We start from the raw sequence: 21220 nt of genomic DNA on the forward strand, positions 1-21220 counted from the left end.
CCTGCTGATTATAAAATAGTTTAAATAGCCCCAAGTGTCCCTGAAGAGCTACTGTGTGTTGTGTAAAAGCTGAATAATCCCCCTCATGTCAGAAGGTGACTCTTCAGCTGTTCAGGATCATGAGGTGATGTACTACCAATTGTAAAAAAAGTATTCAAAACACAAGAACATACAGTTAGGTAAAGATCATTGTGATGGTCTTGGAATTAATCTGCAAGAACTGACAACACTGAAGCCAATATATCAAGAATGAGTAAAGAAACTTTCTCTTTTACTTAAAACCAAAACACACAGAACACAGCAAATTCACAGCAAAATAGGTTCAATGGAATTATGAATTTTTTACATCCTATTTGGCTCATTTTTCTTTTACAAAGATAGTTTGGAAAAAAGGAATGTGTTCAAATACACTTTAAGTACATACTGTGCTATTTATATAACACCAGAAGTGCAGTCTGTGCAAAAGGACTACAGACCATTATTGCTTGGTGTTCTGAAGAGAATACTTTTTACATATTTATGAAGGCACATTGATAGAAGAAAAGATGTCTCAATCATCTGTGTTTCCTTTAATCAACAAAATAGGGGAATTCACTTTGGCCCCTGTGCTTAGAAAAATATGACTTTGATTTTCAAAATCTCCTTTGCCATAATATTTACTCCTAGAATTTACATGGTTGTTTCTTCCCATTCAAGCTCCACATCACCTGCAGAAGAAACAGATGCATTTAATTTATATACCTTGCAAACAAATAGTAACTAATGGCAGATAACTGATTTTCACTGAATTTAAAAGATCTTGCATGGAAAAAGAGGGGGAAGCTTGAGCAATGACCATTACTGTGAGGGGGAATAAAGAGCAGCAAAAGCCTATATATTTATACTTTTGAAGCAAAAAATGCATGTCAAACAACTTTTTTTCTGCTTCTTAGTCTGGATAAGTCATTGCACCTGCTGTGAAAAAATAATTTTGACACAGACTGTATCTCCTTACCTTCCATGCCATCCAGAGAGTCCATCTTTTGCAGCGCTGAATAATTTACAAAACATAAGGGCTGACTACTTCCCTTGGTTGTCAACAGATCCAATACACATTGATGCAAAAATATATATTGTGCCTGTAAGATGTGAATTTAAAGATGCTTGATCAGAAGAAAAATATACTTGTAATACCAAAAGCCTTATTAGTTTTTTTATAACACCCAGAAAATCTCAAGGTAACTGCAGTTTAATTCATCAGTCTCAGTATTTTGGTGACCATCTCATATATGCCTGATCTGATTTGAATTATTATTTATTTCAATTATTATGTAACATAATGCTTTAAATTTGTCAAAATATAATAATCCTTATGAACAGTAACATATATTAAATTAGACTAAGTATTACTGAGTCTACTCCACAATTTTCTGTGAATGTCTGTTCTATGAAAAGACATTTTGCCATGACATGCAGACTGAAGAAACTGAACCACATGAACGTAATATCTAGATAAGAAAATTTTCCTCTTTCTAACATAGAAAAAACCAGCAGGGTGCACTCAAATGCAGAAGTTCAAGTAAATCTAAACCTATATGTTCTAGGAGCTTGCACCAGTGCTAGAAGCAAATTAACCCAGTATTTTGAGTGATACTTCTCAAGATGTAGCCTCATTTTTAACATATGATAGCACTAATGATGGGCAACTAAAATTAGTTTGACACTTTCAAGGGCATAAAGTCTGAAAAGATGAAAACAAAATAAGGCAAGGTAAGAATGAAATAAAGGAATAGAAACAGATTGAAATATATTAGATGGATTAAACATATATAACATATTGTATAGTATATTGAGAAGTGATGTAGATGTAGATGTAGATGTAGATGTAGATGTAGATGTAGATGTAGATGTAGATGTAGATGTAGATGTAGATGTAGATGTAGATGTAGATGTAGAAGAGACCACCTGGTCTCTTGAGACTACCTAGTGCAACTACCCAGTGCTCAAGCTGTCTCAGCTAGAACATTTTGCCCAGGACCTTGTCAAGATGGATTTGTGGTATCTGCATAAAAATCATACTCTTATTCTTCATTTTTGCACAGGTAAAAAAATTAATGTAATTTTTTGGCTCAATAATTGCTATTTTGTTTCAGAACTGCCATCAATTTACAATTCAAGTGTCTCAGATGTATAAGAGAAATTTGCTTACATGGGTAAGTTTTACCATCACAGCTCCAGAACTGTGGGTAATTAAAGCAGCTTTTCACAGGCCCCCTGAAGCATGCAATACCATTACACTTCTCAATAACTTTCTTACTGAAATAATAGCATGGCATTACTTCAAACTTGCCCTTGTACTTGGAAAGAAGGTAAACTTTGATATGTCTGCTGAACAAACATGGATTTCTAGAATGAAAGTCTTAAATTTCAGTGGAGTTCAGATTGGTTATTCCAGTTCAGAATGCAGACTGAAAATTCTGTAATCTCTTGCACTAGTACAGCTTCTTCTGATGTAGCAATGAAAATTTTTCTGGTTTGCCAAGGGACAGTGAAGGCTACCTGGGCAATTTATGTGTAACTAGTTATTTTCCAAGTTAGAATCAATGACAACCTTAACTATTATCATCCATTGGTTACAGTAACAGATCATGACTCTGTTAGCAAAAGGAATGTTATTTTGAAGCTATAAACAAGCCAAATACAGGTCCAAGAGCAATCAGCTTTTATTTATTTTACTCATAGATCTTACAGACAGTTTGACTGAGGGATTTCTATACTGACTTCTGAGAATGAATTGCTCCTCTCTTTTATATCTTCTGTGCTGATCAAATAAAGTCTGATTAATAGGCAACTCGACAGTGTTTTATAACACAGCTCTCAGAAACAGCTTGACTTTTGAATCCACCATAAAAATTTACAAGATTGATTCCCTTTGGGCAAGTTTTGTTGCTTATCTGACTTTTGTAGTCTTGCAAAAATGAGCTAGAAATGACCTGGAAGGAGAACAGGCTACCTCAGTATTTTGTAGCTAGCATACATATGGAGACTTGATTTGTTAGGAAATCTGAACTCCAGCACCATCATTTTGTATTGGATTTTGGCACACCTCTTCCTAGCCCCTGCCAAAACATTCAAATGAAAAGATACACAAAAATGATGCGTATGTAAAAAAACATACAATGATATTATTTAATGTGTCACTGTTTTAAGATTTTATTTTGGAAGTGCTCTCATTAAATTGCCTTCCAGCCTTTGATTTATTTCTAGATAATTCTACTTCTGGCCAGAAATGTAGAACAAGAACCAAAAAGTATTCCCAGGATTCATCATCACAAGGAAGTACTGGCGATTGTTTAGCTGCATCAAGACTTAAAAAAAAAATAATTAGAGCATGTGGTATCCAGACTGCACCTTATAAGATACATAATGTCTGAATATCACCAGAAGGTCCCATAAAATCTTCTGAAGAAGGGTTAACCGCTTTGTGTATTCCGACACACTTTTTACATGTTCTGATGTGATATGGAATAGCAGAATTTCATTCCAAATGGAGCAAGCCTCCTTACATTAAAATACATTTAAACCTCTCAGCCATGTGGAAGCTCATCCTGAAACTGCTTGTCCATACTGAGAAGTTGGTAAGTCAGGCTGTAGACTCAAAGGCTTCAGGCTGCTCTGGGTTAGATTTGGCCTGCAGGAGACTTATGCCAGAAGCCTTATCCAAATGAAGCTGATTTCCATTCCACTGGGCATTTAGGGTCACCTTTAAATTCTTCTGTTATTCCTTTACAGATACTCAGAATTCCAGATACAGCAGAAGGAAGTCTTCCTCACCAACAAGTCGTCACTGACTTATATCCATACAAAATAAGTCTACCAGGAATGTACTTTTTTAGACCCAAAACCCACCATCAATCTTGGACAGTTTGAAATCCATGATTAAATCCATCCATGTGTACTATTTTATTTGAAGCAATTGGAAAAGAATCAAGGAATCAATAATGAATTTAGAGGTAAATGAATATTTTAAAATTTGGTGGACTATGCCACATATTCATACACACACACACACACACAAAAAAAATACACTTTAGTAAATAAAGTCAAATTAAGTAGTAAATGAGTGAGTCCATTTTTTATGTAACAATTGATCTGCACCCAAAACTTGAAATAAACTTTCTTAGAGACTGAGAAATTATTATTTAGTTTTAAAAATAAATAGCACTCTTTTCAGCACTTGTCAAGACTTTGCTGACTGAGTGTACTTAGGTGGATACAGACAATATATTTCCACAATGCTTGAAATAAATAAAAGCAGGATTTGGTAAAAAATGTATTACACAGCTGATTGTTATGAGCTTTCTGGTGTTTGTTTTGTAGATCACATGAAGAGATGACAATTTTTTCAACAACAGGAAAACAGAATAGATAAATCTTACCAGATTTTGTACCATACACATTCTTTCACTTCTTAGCTCAGCTACAAGTCCATAGATATCCACAAAATCATGGTCATTTACATGTTGGGTTAAATGGTCAAGTGCAATATAAACACCTGTTCTTCCAACACCAGCACTGCAAATAAGATAAACAAGATAAAATAAAGCTTTTATATTAATGCTTTCATCATCTTAGAATATTCTGGATTAATTGTTTATTGTTAAAAGAAAAACTTCTGAAGCAAAACCTAAATCTTCTTTTCCGTATTTACATTTGTGAATTCCCTTCTGAATTGGATCAAGTGAAATCTGGATTTGAGCCATTTTCTAATTTTGATTTCACATTTTCATAATTTTTCTTTTTCATCAGATAAATGTTAACAATAATATGTTCATTTAACATTTCATATAACATTTATATGTTCATATGACCCAAATCTGAGTCAGTGGAAAAAAGATTCTATAGCTTTTCTGTGACTTTTCTAGAGCTCATTAATTGAGAGGGGGAAAAAAAATCACAAGATTTTGTGAAGTCACACTGGGATTCTGTATTTTTGGCATTTGAGACAAAACAACATGGGATCTAGCAAAAAATTAAAAGAAAATACTTTTAAAAGGAGAATGAATGTGCAAGACATGCTAGTGTTTTATTTCAAGGTCTTATAATGAATAGATAATTTCCAAATTACTATCAGACTTCTCTGCAATTGGTCTAATAATTGCCGGGTATAACACTGCAGATAAGCAAGAGATGTACAGCAGAACTCTTGAGTTACAAAATCTAATGAGCAAGAAGTAATGAATCAGTTTTCTGGATATGAGAATACACAGCAATGTTTTATAACCATCAGGAATTTGAGCAAAGCTGGAGTGTCAGGCCCATGCTGGCCCCTTTACACATGTCCCTTTGGAAAAGAATATAGAGTTCTTGCAGAGAGCCCCCACAGAAGATAAGTGTGCTGAAAACATGAAGACTGTGTTGTTCTCTCTCTGTCACAGTCTCTCTGGCCCTTGCAGTAGAGGGAAACGTTCATCAAAGACAATATTAAATAAAAAAGATTTTACTGCTGTTTGTGGGTGGCACCCATAGAATGCTGAGGACAAATAAAAAGAACTCCCATGCATGATAAAGTGGTGTGGGAAAAGATTTGCAGCATCAAAGCCATCTCTTCCTTCCACTTATTTCCAGACTCACACCAAGTGAGAATGAGGCTAAGACTCAGTAGAAGACCTTTGAGTTCAGATCTCTTTTATGGAGCATGCCCAGTCATTCAGTGGGGATACTGAGCTGCACAAAAAATGTAAACACACTCATTGGCTTTCTTAAGACTTGAGTCTCCCAAGTCTTACTCTTTGAAACAGAAGTTTAAGGGTGTTAATGAAATCAGTGGAAACTGTGACAGCTGAACACCTCTAACCAATAGACCATTTATTTAAGAGCCTAAATATAGACTTTAGCTCTTTACAGGCATCCAAGTTTGAAATCTGGCCTATGCAAACCCTTATTTCTATATGTCATTCTCTATGGCTTCAAATAGTTCCTTCCTTATGATATGTGACAGGTACATTTTAAATATATTTTTAATACTTGCTTCTTAAGAAGAGATCTAATTATAATATAAGTAATTTGAACCAACACATGTCATTTGCTATTCCTCTTCTTATGATTAAAGAGGAAAATGGAGAAAAATCCAGTAGTACTTTATGGTAATTGTTGGAGCAATTATTTCCCTGACATTGCCTCAATGGATTTCCATGAATGGAAGAACAGACATTGGCACTTTATCTTCTAGAAAGGAGTAAGAAGGACTGCTGGAGAAACCTTTACCATTGTCCATACTAGCACCATATCTGTGCACTCAGTCTTCATGGCAACTTCCTTGTGCATTATTATGCACTTGAAATTCCAGGTTTCCAGGTGATGATTTGGTGAATGTGCTTACCTGCAGTGAACCACCATGGGTGTGTTGTCATGCGCTCGACTTGCCCGGATAAGTTTCACAAAATGGATAATTGGTGCAGTAGTCTCAGGGACTCCATGTTCTGGCCAAGAAGTAAAGTTACACTGCCTCACCATCATGCAGTCTCCATGCTGAAAAATACATCATAATGCAGTTTTTACAGAAGAAATGCTAGAGAAGGTTCAGTAAGGTACATGTGACCTTCTCAGCAATTTCATGTAACACATAAAGTTCGAATAGTATAATAATTATAAGATTACTGGCATGAAGCTTAATTTGTTGTGCACAGAACCTCTGGCAGGTTTTTTGAGGGATGGCATCAAGTCCATCTTTCAGGAAGTATTAGTGGCTCCTCCTTCATTTGACTTTAGTCTCTATATCTGTAATTTGTAGATTGCAGGTTGAAGTTTCTGTGGCTCATTTAGAAGTTTAGTGAGCTAGGATGACAAATTTGTTCAGGAAAAGGCAATCACTCTAAACTGATCCAATGTGGTAAATGCAAACACACTGGTAAACAGAGATATTTTCTTTCATGCTCCCTCAATCAGAGCAGCAGCAACAGTAACCTCAAAAAAGAGGTTATGATGTGATACCCAGATTAATTTTAAAGGACTTAAAAATGAGAGAACAGGATCCTGCCAAAAGCCTGTCTACATCAATATGCTGTTTCCAACAATGGTCAAGAAAAAATGTTAGGGAACATTATAAAACATGACAGCATTATATCTGTAGTTCCCCAGAATATCCTTTCCATTCTTAATAGTTTGTGACTTGTGAAATGCTTCAGTGAGAAACAGTAAATGGAAATTTAATAGTACTCATCAGTATTTTCTTCTACTAATGTATGCAGATTTTTTGAATCCCTGTAAGTTTTTAGCATTCACAGTTCCTGAAGCAAGGATTGCCAGAGTTTAATCAACTGCTGTGTAATGAACCAGTTTTTACTTCTTAAAATTTCTTTTTTCATTTACTTCTTTCACATTGCAAGAAATATTGAACAACTGTGAACAATTATGTGTAGCAACTACTTTGTAGTTGAACCTTATTTTTTTAACTGATCAACATAAAAATGGAAGAGAAATAACTTTGGATGTACAATGGCAATGATTTTGAGTTATTTGCTTCACATAGGCTTTTTGTCTTCACTGGAAGATCATCAAGCCTCCATCCACTTGTGAATGGATGTATAATCTTAAACCAGAAATACAGCACATTTAATGACATGTTTATAAAGAGCATAGTTACTTGTGCAAGTAGTTCAGCTATAGTAAATGGATCACAGTCCATTCAGATTATCTTCTTTTCAGCCTCACCCTCATTAACACAAGTGACTTGGCATTTCACTGGCATTCATTTTTATTCTAAATAGTCCTTTTCCCAGTCTTGTTTCTCTATGTTTTATTTTTAGCAGAAAAAAAGGGTCTGTCTTCTCTCAGTCATTTTTAAATGTTCAGTTTCTCTGTACTAGGTGCACAACATATGGGGTGACTGCTGAGACCAGCCCCTACCTGCTGTGTGCCCTTTGTCACATGCACAAGCCCCAGGATGGTAATGCCTGCATTAGAAAAGCCAAGTTCAGCTCCTAGGATCTGACTGCACTACTTACAATACAGATCAATGCTGGGAGTGCAAAAGAAAGTTGACTTAACTTTGGGTCTTTACTCCCAGATTGCTTTTTGAGCCTACCTGCTGTTCTGACTTAATGCTGGGTTATAATTTTTCCAAAGGATGGAAACTGCAGTTGTAGGTCATGACAAAAGTGAAGATCTCTGCACCCCTACTCCTCCTGCTCAGCACAAAGAGTAGGAGTAATACTGATGATTCTCATTTATGTTGGGTGAATCTCCTGGGGGTGGAGGCCAATGGCTGGTGGTACGATGCAAAACAGCTGCACCAGAGAATCTTGCCCTTTAATCTGAGAGGGATACATTCAAAGGGATTTGTCTGATCCCAGAATGGTTAGGATTACTCTTTTCTAGAGCAGACATCAGTGTTTCCAAGTAGAAACATCACCTCCCACCAGACGAGAAGTTCAGTGACCTTAATAGGCCCTTCATAGCATATCTGAGCTCTTTGTGACAGAAATTTTCAGGAAATAAAACATGAAGGAAAATAAAACACAGGACAAGCAGGCAGTGCAATGCATATGTATTAAAAGATTAAAAGAAGAATATTGAGGGAGCAGTTGGGTGGGATATAGCATATCTGATGTTCTTTGGGGTGTTGGATGAATTTTTTCGTTCAACTTACAGCACTGGCTTACCCTTTCAATTTTGAGATCTCTGATGGTCCAGTCTATTTGAATTTCTTCCATCAATTTAGTAATCACTATATCCCCAAACACAGTCACTGGTTTATTATCTTCTGGCCAGTACTGATGACATCTTATCTGCAGGGAGATGATTACTAATTAATTAAAAATTATCATGTTATAATCTTGACAGAAACTACATACAGAATTTCCAATTATATCAAATGCTTTTAATCGGTTCACTGGTAACTTACACGTCCTTTTTCGAAACACTGTGTGAGCATCACAAGTGTTTTAGCTCTTGTCTCCCACACCATTCTCCAGAAATCACCCACTGTTCCTGGTAATGGTCCCTGAGTTGCAATAAACTCATTTGGACATAAATAGCCCTAAGAAAGAGAAAATATTTAATACATAATGGTTGGCAAGGAAACAAAAGAGTTTGCATGTCACTCATAGTTATGCCTGTATCTGCCACGCCTAAGGCTAAAACCCTGTCAGACATACTAAGTGAATTGGCATTTGCCTGGATAGTCACTGCATGGCAGGCTGCCTGAGAAAACAAAGAAACAAATGGCATTTTTTTGTAGTCCAGTTGTGAACCAATACTCTGTTCAAGTATGGGAAGTTCCATGGTTGTAGAAATGAATTTAGCAGAGATATTACAGGGACATCAGATAATAAATTCCCATTTAGAAGTCTCTAAGCCTTCATATTATACTTACTGCAGATCCAGCCAGAGACCACCAAGAACTAAATCAAGACATGGCCAATAAAGTAGAATTAAATAGTTCTAAAGAGCAGTGGAGCCAGGGAAACAACTAAGGAGCAGTCTGAGAGCCAGTGCAAGAAATACACACACTAATGACCTTGTTCTTTGGTGATTGTCTGGGATCTGCTGTAACTTGGGGCTGAAGCTTACTGAAATAAATGATCTCTGATGACATGTCTGCAAGAAACCTACTGAAGGTGTAGACTTTTATTTTAGTGTTGGCTTCTACTCTTTGGGTAATTTATAAATTGGTGTAAAACTTGAGAAGAAGGAAGTTTATTGAAAAAATCTACAGATGCTCTGAGTGCATGGTTTCACATGGATCTGGTTTCTCACACCTACAGAAAATATTATGTACTACACAAAGTCTAAAATAATAACAATAGCAATAATAGCAATAAATTTATGCCATAGAAGTAGCAGTTTATAATATCACAGTACTCTGCTTATTGCTCAAAACAACTGACACAGTGGTTTACAGCACCACCAAAGCTTCTTGTTGGAATTATGGCCCTATAATTCACAGCTGCCTGTTACTTACTCCATCTGTAATATAAAGAACAGGTGGCAGTGGGAAACTATGGTAATCCTCCTAAGTTTAAGAGTGAGGTGAGAAACTATAATTCAGAGATGCAAAACTCACAGTTCAGTTACTGACTTTGTTTAACCAATGAAAGGGAAAGCAGCAGCAGAGTTCCCATTTGTTAAAACTGTGTACAAGACTTCTCTTTTCCTCTCTTTACAAGCGTGCATAAGTAAATAGGCCTAGGTAATTAGGTATGTAAATAAACATACATATTGAAGTTTACAGCTATATGTATTTATATATTTATACATCTACAAACATGGAAAGTGAGAGCATATGAAGGGCAAAACTTTAGCCTTGAAAAACCATAACACTGGAATTGTCTATTCACTGATGAATGGTTATCCAAGATGTATGTACACAAGCAAGATCTCAGCAGGGAACACTCTGTAGCTGGCTTTTGCTGCAGTTGTTTGGAAGCTGCTGTTAGTGTTCCCTGCCTAAGACTTGGCCTGTCAGTGAGAAGAAGGGTAAAGACTGGACCATGCTCCAAGTTGCCTCTGCTTTCCTTCTCAGTCATTCTGTGTGTAGACCCATGCTCAAGTGGCATGGTTCTTCCTATATGCTAACTCTCAGGACAAAGACACAGTGGGAATAAACACCATTTTCTAATAAGAAAGGAAGATCCTCTCAGCTCTACTGCTTATTCTCTGTAATGTCTCTTAGTTACCTGCAAATAACTATTTCTACTTTCCTTTGTGTCATCTGTTTTGATTACACTCTGCATGTTTTGCTATGTGTTTGAAATGTATTTAATGTGTTTGAAATATATTTAATGTAAATCAAGTCTTGACCTCATGTGAGATCAACCAGCCACTACTAGAAGACATTAGATGCATAACTGTAATTAACACTTTGAGCTTCAACAGGACAAAAATGACATTAAAATATAGATGAAGAATTTACTGAGCAACAATAAGAAAATGGGAAAGTCTGGGAAGAAAGATGAGGGTAAAAATTATAGTACTATTTTTTTCTTCAAGAAACCTGCTTTCATTTTCGTCTGTCATAACTTTCACAAAATAATAAGGAGCATGCCAAAACTGTTGGCCATTTCTATGAAAGTTTTCAATTCAGTTATCTTTGCACTGTCCTATTCATATACAACAACTTTAACTCCTGAATCAAGAGACCAATTAACACCTATCTAAACAACTGACCTCAGTGGAAGTTCCACTGTTGCCTTTTGTGATAATGATATGAGATAATTTATAAAAAGCAATTTGCTGGACACAGTTTTGATTATTACTGGAAATCATTGCTTAGCAATGAAAATGGGATATGTATATTTATGTCATGTTTAGTGCCACAGGGGTCACTTGAACAATGTCATAGCAACAGTGGCTGTAGTGAATGAAAGAAAAATTAGAATCTTGTTCTTGTTGCGAGTTATCTTTTTATTTTCTAGCAGAAAACAAATACAGTAAAAATGTGAGAGACTTTCTACTTACAGACACATAGCTGGCATTAATGTAGTCAGATCCAGGAATACCAGCATCAGGCATCAGCTTTACTCTGTTGTTATTATCTATTGTGGAAGTAAAGTCTAGTTAACTAAAAGATTGGTTCAAAAACCATAAAACATGTAAAAAGTGTTCCTGCAGTGCTAAGAAATCAAAAATACTGTTATTAACAGCAACAATATTTGACAGAGTAGACACTACCATTACAAAGATGATTTAACTTTTTTCCATTACTGTATGGTCTTTCTTCAATGGTCCTGTTAAGTTGTATATCATACCTTTTAATTTAAATGGTGAATGAGCCAAAACCTCCAATTTGATGTATGTGTGGGAGGATTCTGTACCTAAAAGGAGCCTGTGTACTTCAAGCCATGACTGCTCTAGCACACACAATTTCTGTATCAATCAGAAGGCAGTGTCAGGGATCTGATAGTTTTTCTATATACTTGCTGCCTGGATCAGTGAGCCAGATTCTGGTACTTTTCTATAGTTTTACTTTTTTTTTAATAAGGTTAAGTCATTACATTAAAAAAAAAAAAAAAAGTTAAGGTTTCTGATTTGGTTCAGCAGTATATATGCAGAAATTACAAAATCCAAGAAACATATCACGTGTGTAACACCAGAATTTTGGTGTTTGGTCCTCAACTTAGTAAAGAACATTAGAATACTAAGTTAAATATTTATGAAACAGATCTGTTTGTGTTATATTTTCTGCCATGAAGATAAATTTTTAGTGACTGTAACTTAGAATATGTGTTGAACAAGGCAGTAGATAGCAGGAACAGCTGCTCTGAAAAGTTAATAGCACAGAATGTAGCATTATTAACCAAGGAATGCCATGCACTCCATCTCACAGCACAGCTAATGCCTAAAATAATAATGACATTTCTTGTCTTATTAACTGAAAAATGAAGCAGTGTTGAGTATAGAGAGACAGACTCCTGGTCTCCTGTGATAATATCTAGCCTAGCCTTATAAGTTATCATACAGTCACTCTGATCTTCTGTGGAACCTTTGTAGCACATGTACACATATCCACAAGAAAGAATATCCAGATTCCTGTGGTAGCTGAATGCACAAACATGTGGATTTTATATGTTTAAAAAATTACTTCTTACTAAAGGGGAAAGAAAAACCAACGAGGAAGAATTTTAAAGAGTTTGCTCCATGGCTTGAATTACAAAGCCAAGAAACTACTGAGGCTACAGTTTCTTGCACCTGCATATTAAAGCTTGTGAGAGCAAGTTGAAAGCTACTTGCAAATAAAACTGTCTTTAAAAAAACCCACAAAGTAAAGACGGATTACTTGACAGAAAATTATTTCATAATGTGGACATGATTGTACTGCTATTTCAAAGACAGATCAAACAAAAATACACTTGCATTCCAAATATCTGTTACACAAATATCTGAAAGTAAAGAGCAAAATGGGAGAGTTGGTCAGTAAACACACATACATGGCTTTATGTTTGGGAAACGATTCTTAGACCTGTTCCAAGGCAGATCGGCATCCGTTGAAGCAAGGTCTTCAAGAAACTTGGGAAGTTCCTGCAGGGGAATAAATGTTTGTCAGAAAACTTTTCCACTTGAATTTAAAATAGTTTTATCTATTTATCTAGTAAGAGGAAAACTCTACAGTTCTGCAACAGTGCATTTCTAAGAACAGCTGGAAGTATTACAGAGCTTCCCACCCCACTGTCAACCCCAGTTACACCAGCAATGTTAGATGCAGCACTGCAGACAGTGCTGTCAACTTGAACAATTGAGCTTACGTGAACTTTCACCTTTAAAAGCCTGGACAAAGTCAGTCTATCACCTTTTGTAGTTTTTCTAGTTTTTTCATGAAGTCACATGCTTGGTTACCATGCCCTACTGATTCAGTCTTGAATAATGAGTTTCCTGACTCCTATAGCTTGGGAGATGTCGTGGTACAGAATAAGAACTGATGAGGATTTAATGAAGTTGAGACAATTGGCAATTAGTTATTGTTCATGAGGCTGCTTGTGGAAGGGGTTGGAAGAGTTATTTTGGGTTGTACTGGAGTTTCATAACTGGCCATTAGTTCTATTACTGGAGGACAGAGTGGGGAAATCATTCATGCTGAGGAACTTACTTGATGGGGATGTTTGTGTGCATAAGCAGTTATAATTTAAAAAGTTGATTAAAAGAGTGGAGACAACTTAAGAACTTGTTAATGGAGAAAATGTGTTAAAGTGATGACCTTGGCTTTAAGAGAAGATGCAGAAAATCCAGAATTCTAAATACATTGTTAACTTCAATCGAATTTTGCTTTGTTTGATGAATATTATACACAAGTCTGGTTTTTATGTCTATCAATCTAAAGTATAAATTAAAAAACCTACTTATTACTTTGAATGAGCACAATACAAAATGTTGCTGCTTGTGCAGAGTAATCCCTTCAAATTTGTCTTTTAATATTAGTGGTTACTGCCTGTGTGGGCTACTTCTAAAAGCTGGGCAGATAGCCTTACTATCAAGCTCAATATTAATTCTGCCCTTTTGCCTAGGTATTTGAGCAAGTCTGTCTTTTATGAATAAAACTTAATGGGAATCTCCTAGCAAATAAATAAATAAATAAATAAATAAATAAATAAATAAATAAATAAATAAATACATGAGAGAAGTAACTAGAAATGGAAAACCAGGACTGTTTTATTAGTGCTTTTCTCTCACTGTTAATTCAAATATTTTGTTAGCCTTGTGTATAAAGCACAGTTAAACGTGGAAATGTTAAAATTCCTGCCATTCAGAAAGCTGAAACTCTCCCACAAAGTTTCTGTCATTGAAGTTTTCATGAAGTTTTCCACAAAGTTTATGTCATGTTTTCATGAAGGAAGGACATAAACAAAATGCCTGTTTTGAATTTTGCAAGTGTTTTGGGCCATGGAATCCCATATTGTGAATTTTAACTTGCCTCATTTGCCTCACTTCTCTGAGTTTTAGCTTGCCAGTTAAGTACTGTAAAAGTAGCACCATTTTATAGCTCTTTGTAGTAGAGAGGAAATAGAGAAGCAGATTTTGTTATTTTCATAGTAATGCCTTCATTACCAAACAAGTCCTCAAAAGTTTCGTACCAATTCTCTGCATTAGTAGGGATTTCAGTCCTATCTATTATTTCCAGATTTGGGGAAAGACTATTTGGGTTCCCAAACTCACTAATAACTTGTCACAGAAACCTTGTTTCTTTGCACACTCATAAAACTTTGAAACAAAAAAATTGCATTTTGTTTACTGCAGTAATTTTGTGACACTTGTGACTCTTCGAAGGATTTCATTTTTTTTTATTCCTTAATAGAACTTATCATAAAAAAAGTCTTAACAAGTATTTCTGTTTCAATAATTTGCCAGTTACTAGAAAGGCATAAGTTCCCAAATGTATTGAGAGACGCAGGAATTAGCTGGAAAGCTGGAAGTTTGAATAGCGGCCAGATGACACCATCATCAGTCACTTTGGCTCCCCATGTTTTCTTTAAACTTGTCTTTTCTGATGGGAAATAGATCCAGGTCCATTCTGAGGTCCAGATTCCCTTCTCATCACATTTACACACAGGTCATGTTCACAGGTTAACCAAGATTGACCCCTGAAGATGTCCTGGCCCTGCAGTTTGGTCAGTCAAGCAAATCAGACGAAACGGGAAATGTCCATTGATTATAAGATTAAGTAAAATGGAAAGAATCACATTTATGCTGGAAAGCTCCAAACCACATTTGTTGTCCTCAACCTGCCTATTGTAAATTACCTCTAAACTACTTTCCCTACCAAAGCATGTTTTGGAATTGTCCAGGAAGTCTGCTAGGTGAAACAGTCCAAACCCAACATGGGGAATATACTAGCAGTTTATTAGTGTGAATTATCATATTCTCATAATCCATTCCCAGTAAACTTGAATTTATTTGTCCAGAGACAGACTGAGAGCCCATGCAACCTCAGCACTATGCTTTTCATAGAACCATAGAACAGCTTGAGTTGGGGACATTAACATAATCTAGTTGAACCTCATGCTGTGATGGGCAGGGACATCTTCCACCAGACCTGGTTGCTCAAAGGCTCACCCAGCCTGGCCTTGGACACCTCTAGAGATAGGGCATTCACAGCTTCTATGGGAAATCTCTTTCAGTGTTTCACCACTTAGTTATTTGCTCCACATACGGGTTTACATCTTGTTCAAGGGTTTATAACTTAAGCTAGTATTTCCTACACACATTGCAGGATCATCAAGTCATTTATTCAAAAGTAGAATTATGCATGCTGATAAAAGCACTGCAGATCATGAGGCCTGCTTGTTTATTGGGTGCATTGCCTGCTCCTGAGCATTGTCATTACTGATGTCATTTCAAGTGCGCTGTCAATCCTGTTTATCTGTTAAGACGTGCTACAAATAATACAGACACACTCATATTGAGGGACTGAACCTACCTTGAAATTCTGCCTGCCCTTGGACAGGTCATCTGGGAAGATATCACTACACTCTGAACCATGGAACTTGAAGCTCAGAGAGAAAAAAGACTGAAAACCTAAATGACATATGAAACTGTCTGTTATAGGTTGACTGTATAAAGCTCAGCTTCTTGTATTTCTCTAAATTTTAATCAGATTGCAAAGATTTGGGTTTGAAAAAACACTATTGTTTAAAATTTAAGACATTACAATCCTGTAAGGCTTAGCCAACATGGGTCACACCTAAAGAAAGTAATATTAGAGACTTTCTAGTAATGGATGTTAATATGTGAAAATGTTATTGATAGTAAAACTTTTCATCTGTTCAGTCATGCATAATGTAACTATAATCATTCTTGCTCAAGTGAAATAACACTTCTGGTTTTAGGAAAAAAATATTCTTACTTTATTGCTCTGAGAATTTTATGGTGCTTTTTATTATTAAATCCAGACCAATTTTAACTAATGAGCATAACAAAAAAGCTGTAGGAAATACCATTAATCTTTATACATTTTTGTTAATGTTCCCTTGGAACCTGAAATATTATAATCTAGAAGAAGAAAAGCCAATTGTTAAACCTTCATTTTTGTTAATCCAACTAGTAAATTATGCATGGTAAATTTATAAGTCCAAAATAATAAAGTCACTGAACACTGACAAATTATTTTTGGGCAAATGACTGTATGTGTTAAGAAAGATAATGATGATAAAGATTCTGAAATAACAAGAAGTTATTGTTGAGAAAAAAATATGATAGCCATGAAATATTACTTAATGAAAATAGTGAAAACTTTTTAAAATTTGAAACTATTCATGCATTATATTATCTGTAATGTATATTTTGAGAATTAGGCTCAGAGTAAGGCTCTGTTTGTCTGCCATGTAAGGAAATGGAGGCAATTCATATGGAAGCTACTCTCAAGAGTGTAAGAAATATGCCCTAGTACTTGTAGAGGAACAAAAACCAAAGTACCATGTGCAAACCTTTGACTTTCTGCACCAAAATCTATGAAAGAAAAACATTTCACAGCAGTATGACTGGGGCCTGAAAATTTTACAGAATGTACAATTACTCTGTTTTTGGAGTCATCATCACTCAGGAAAACAAACATATTTATAGCAGTTAAATATACCTGTATGTATATTTGAAAATTCTAAATAACTTGTTCTTAGGTAACCTGCATATGCAAGACTAGATATATAAAAACATAAATATGGTGCTCTTGAAATGTGGGAGACTAAAGATCATCTTTGGCTGACACTAAAGTGAATAATTCTGACCAGGTTGTAGTATAGGCTGCAGAATCCAAATCAGTGTTCTGTTACTTTCTAAACAATCAACCTGGTAATTGGGTATTGATTATCAAGGCCAGAGTCCTTCATGGCCTTGCCTGCTTAAAATGGACATGAAATGTGACACACGAAACGACTGAAGGTCTTGCGATGTTGTGACAACTGCTTGCAACATACCGAAAATTCTTCCTGAAATTTTAGGTTGTTGTTTGTGCAAAGCTCTTCAACATGTTGTAGAAAGGATTTCTTGCTTATTGGCCTGAAAGAAAGGACAGAAGAATTAGAAACCCATAGTGAACATCTTTGTCATTCTTGTTATTTTACTGCAGTTCATTAATAAACAATATTTTCCAGTTTAATGGAAACTGATACTTATAGGCAGAAAATTATAAAGTGCTTACAGCATGCTTATTTGATTTCTTTTCAATCACTTAAAAGAGAAACACTTTACTTCCTTGTTGTTCCCCCTCACAAAATTTTTGATGTTGCTAATGTTAACAGTACTGTAGGCTATGATTTTTTTATAGGTAACATCAAGGTTTTGACATTAAAGCAAATTTGTAAACTTATTATTGCATTCTAATGTACATAATACTTCTTTGCCAGACAGAAAACGTTTTACACATTGCAAGGTTTTAGACATATAAAATATTGCAGTGACCTCATTCTCATAATGACATGGTTTTTAAATCCTGAGGAGTTTAAATAACCCTGTATTACTTCCCAAGCTAAAACACAGACATGCAGGCTTCACCCCAGAGAGAGAGAAAGCATTTCTCCAGTTACCATGCAATTAGTCATGCTTTTATGATTTATACGCAGCTTGGTGTTTTTTTCTAATAAACATAGAGGAGGGAACCACACATTGAGACTCACCAATGAACACAACATAAAATTTTTTAGTAAACTTACTTGATGGATTTTCTATAACTAAGTAACCTGAAACAGAGATTTTTGTTAAAAGTAGCAAGCTGAGAGTTAACCAGTATAGTGCATTTTAATAGGTTCTAGATTAAATACCATGTACCTAAAGACTGGTTTGCCTTATGGATTCAAATTCAGATACCTTGGGTGATTGTCTTTATTAGTTTTTATCTCAGGTATCTGCAGATATGAATAACATAGTCACAGTTACTATCATTTTCTTTAGATCACTTTACAGTGCTCTGGGCTCATATGGCCCTGGGAAACCCATACTTGCTGCATACCATTACACACACATTGACAGGCTTCATTTTGCATTCTTTACCAAATATCATTCTTCTAAGAGCCATTTCAGAGCATCAGGATAGGATCAACCTGACTGAACACACACACCTATTTCTTAGTCCTCTAGATTTCTTTTATAATCAATGAGGAGAAATAGGTGTAATTTCATCTCATTTGAAGCAGATATCTAAAATGAGTCACAGATGAATCATGATACTGGTGTGTCTCTAAAGAAACCACACCTGTAGTTGTTTTTCTAAAGATTTTAAAAATTAGCGTCCTATTTTTATCTTCATTTTTCACATGTTCACAGCTGTTTCTGTATATGTCAATTTTAAAAACATATTAAATCTTTTACTTGATCTCACAGCAGGTTTCATGAAGATAGTACATGAGCATCTATACTCAGGGCACTTTCAGATGGCCTTGAAACTTGGTCACAATTGCCTCTGAATGGACTTAGAAACCAAATTTTGAGCACTCAGACTCAGAAAGCTTATCTAAAAGACCAAGTTAAAAAATTTGTAATAATTCAGTTTAAAAGATAACCTGCTCCTTCAAAAAACTCTAAGTATTCCTTTTATGTGTCTGTTCCTCCAAATATACATTCTTACAGAAAAAGTTACAAAAAGTGTTCTGTAATACAAATGTCTACTGTATTGCTGTCATAATTTTAGTAGAAAAGGAATTATTTAAATTTTAATTGAGCTAATAAAATAAGATTAATAGAATTGTTGAATAATTTATTATTAACATCAGAGAATTTAATTTCAAAGCTACTAAGGATGCCTTTGTGTTACATAAATTTTAGAACAGTTATCCTCAAACAAAGTGAACTGCATCAGTCTCACTGGAGTTAAAAGTATTCACAGAAATAAAAGTTCTTACTAAGAAGGAGAACTGAAGAGTAGCTTCAGAGTGAAAAAGAAGGCAAGAAGAAAGGATGGCAACCTTTTTATTCAGAATGTTTAGACATGTAGCTTGTGCTTATTGTATCACATAAGTTGTTTGCATTATGTGGCAGATGAAACTACCTTCTAGTAATATTGGCAACATTATAGAACTAAAGTTTCCTAACACAAAAAGGATTTTTTTAATAGGTGTACCTAAGTAGTGCACACAAATATATATTTAACTTTGACTAGAACAGAAACTTTTTTGTAGGCTTTTTTTCAGGTCAAAATTATAAGCAGACTTTGAAGGAAAGTTACATTTCTTTTTCCTTTGAATTCACCTATCTTCACCATTGAACAACAGAAAAAAAGTCATGTCCCAGTTGACATTCCAGTAATTTTTCAAATACTCTCCTCTCAATTTATAGCAATGAGGTTCTGGCTGCACATAATTTGCAGTAAGAAAATGCAATGCAGGTATACCATTTAGTGATTCAGTACTGAAGGTACATGGATCCAACAGCGTAAGTTTTTTAAGAAGCCAGGCAACTATGGGCTGAAACTTTAACCTATGTGTAGGAATTTAAGGGATTTTTAGAATTCCTGAACTGTTGCACTTTTGCTAGAAGCAAGTGCATATAGCAGTGGCCTGGCAGCTCAGAAAATAAAAATATTTACTTTAAAGTGCTTATAGGAAAGTTAATATCGAACTTCTCTAACTTGTGCAAAGGTGTTGACTTTGTTGTTTAAAGATCTGCAGAAGGGATGAATTCTGTGTTCTCACTAAAGATTTCCAGCAATTATCTGTTTCAGCATCCTTAGGCTTAAAAAAATAGTATTTTTTCTATGTCTCTTGACTTGGAATACATAGTAATAAACTTACAGTTTTTTTTCAATAAAAAAGACCTCATCTATCCCTAATCTTGTCCTCCACATTTCCCAGTGTTTTGTATAAAACTTAAACATATAAATATCACTAGATCTTGATGAGCACAATTTAGAATCAAGCCATGAAGTTGAAAATTTCCCTATTTCAGCTGGACCATTTCAGATTCCCACTTGCCTGACTTTGAAATGAGGAAAAAAAAACATTCTCTAAGATAAAGAATGCTTTATAGCCTTAAATCTGATTTTCTTTTAAAACAGTGTATTGTTTCATGTGTGGGGTTTTTTTGAAGACTATCAAAAATCTGAATCCCACTCAGATTACTTATGATAGAGCTAGAAAGAATCCATTTATTTGTGTTGGCAGTGATAACTGAAGACATATTGTCACACAGACTCAGCTTTCTCTCTGGGTCAATCATCTGAAATCCACAGGGAATTAAAACTTCGTCCAACCAGAAAACTACAGAAATTACTATATAGGCAAAAGGCTTAACTCATAAGCACCACTGACACTTCCTAGGACCAACAGAGGAACTAATTTTTAACAAGTTAATTGAGAGCAATATTGAGCTTAACCCTTCCTACATATTAAAGGCCTAAGGGAAGAGAACACAAGGCAATTTCTTCCATTGTACCAGGACACATACATTCATAAACCTTGTTCTCCTGGAACACAGACTCCACAAAGCCTATTTTTGATAGCTGATTTCTAAAGGGAAACTTGTTGAAGAAAAAGGCAAGGTGGAAGCCATGCCTATCCCTAAAAGGGAGACAGGTCTGTCTACATAAAGTATCAGGCTGGTCTATACAAATAAATGTGTGTGCAAAATTGTTATCTCAAATATAGACAGTCACTGAATGCATAGTATATAGGAAAGATATGATCAGACAATCATTTTCTATACAACACTTTTCCATAAGAGGTTCCAACTACCTGGTATTTGCAGGGACTACAGTGTCTGTAAAACAGAAATATTTTTTCTGACCCTATTTCTTGACAAGCTGTCTCACACAGAGTGAAACAAA

General features: G+C 35.2%; 1 protein-coding gene across 1 annotated transcript in view; it reads right to left on the reverse strand.

Moving 5' to 3' along the window:
• Positions 1-251: 251 nt before the first annotated feature.
• The window catches only part of PTPRQ (protein tyrosine phosphatase receptor type Q), a 122120-nt gene continuing 101151 nt past the window's right edge, over positions 252-21220 (reverse strand). The window contains exons 54-63 of the mRNA XM_056515959.1: positions 18117-18143; positions 17382-17463; positions 12909-12999; positions 11440-11516; positions 8885-9019; positions 8643-8768; positions 6362-6510; positions 4419-4554; positions 995-1118; positions 252-707 (exon numbers count right to left, since the gene is read on the reverse strand). Coding sequence (XP_056371934.1) covers positions 670-707; positions 995-1118; positions 4419-4554; positions 6362-6510; positions 8643-8768; positions 8885-9019; positions 11440-11516; positions 12909-12999; positions 17382-17463; positions 18117-18143 — 985 coding nt within the window. The 3' untranslated portion in view covers positions 252-669. The remainder of the gene's footprint in view (positions 708-994; positions 1119-4418; positions 4555-6361; positions 6511-8642; positions 8769-8884; positions 9020-11439; positions 11517-12908; positions 13000-17381; positions 17464-18116; positions 18144-21220) is intronic.

The sequence above is a fragment of the Oenanthe melanoleuca genome, chromosome 1A (assembly GCF_029582105.1).
Source record: "Oenanthe melanoleuca isolate GR-GAL-2019-014 chromosome 1A, OMel1.0, whole genome shotgun sequence".
NCBI classification, from domain to species: domain Eukaryota; kingdom Metazoa; phylum Chordata; class Aves; order Passeriformes; family Muscicapidae; genus Oenanthe; species Oenanthe melanoleuca.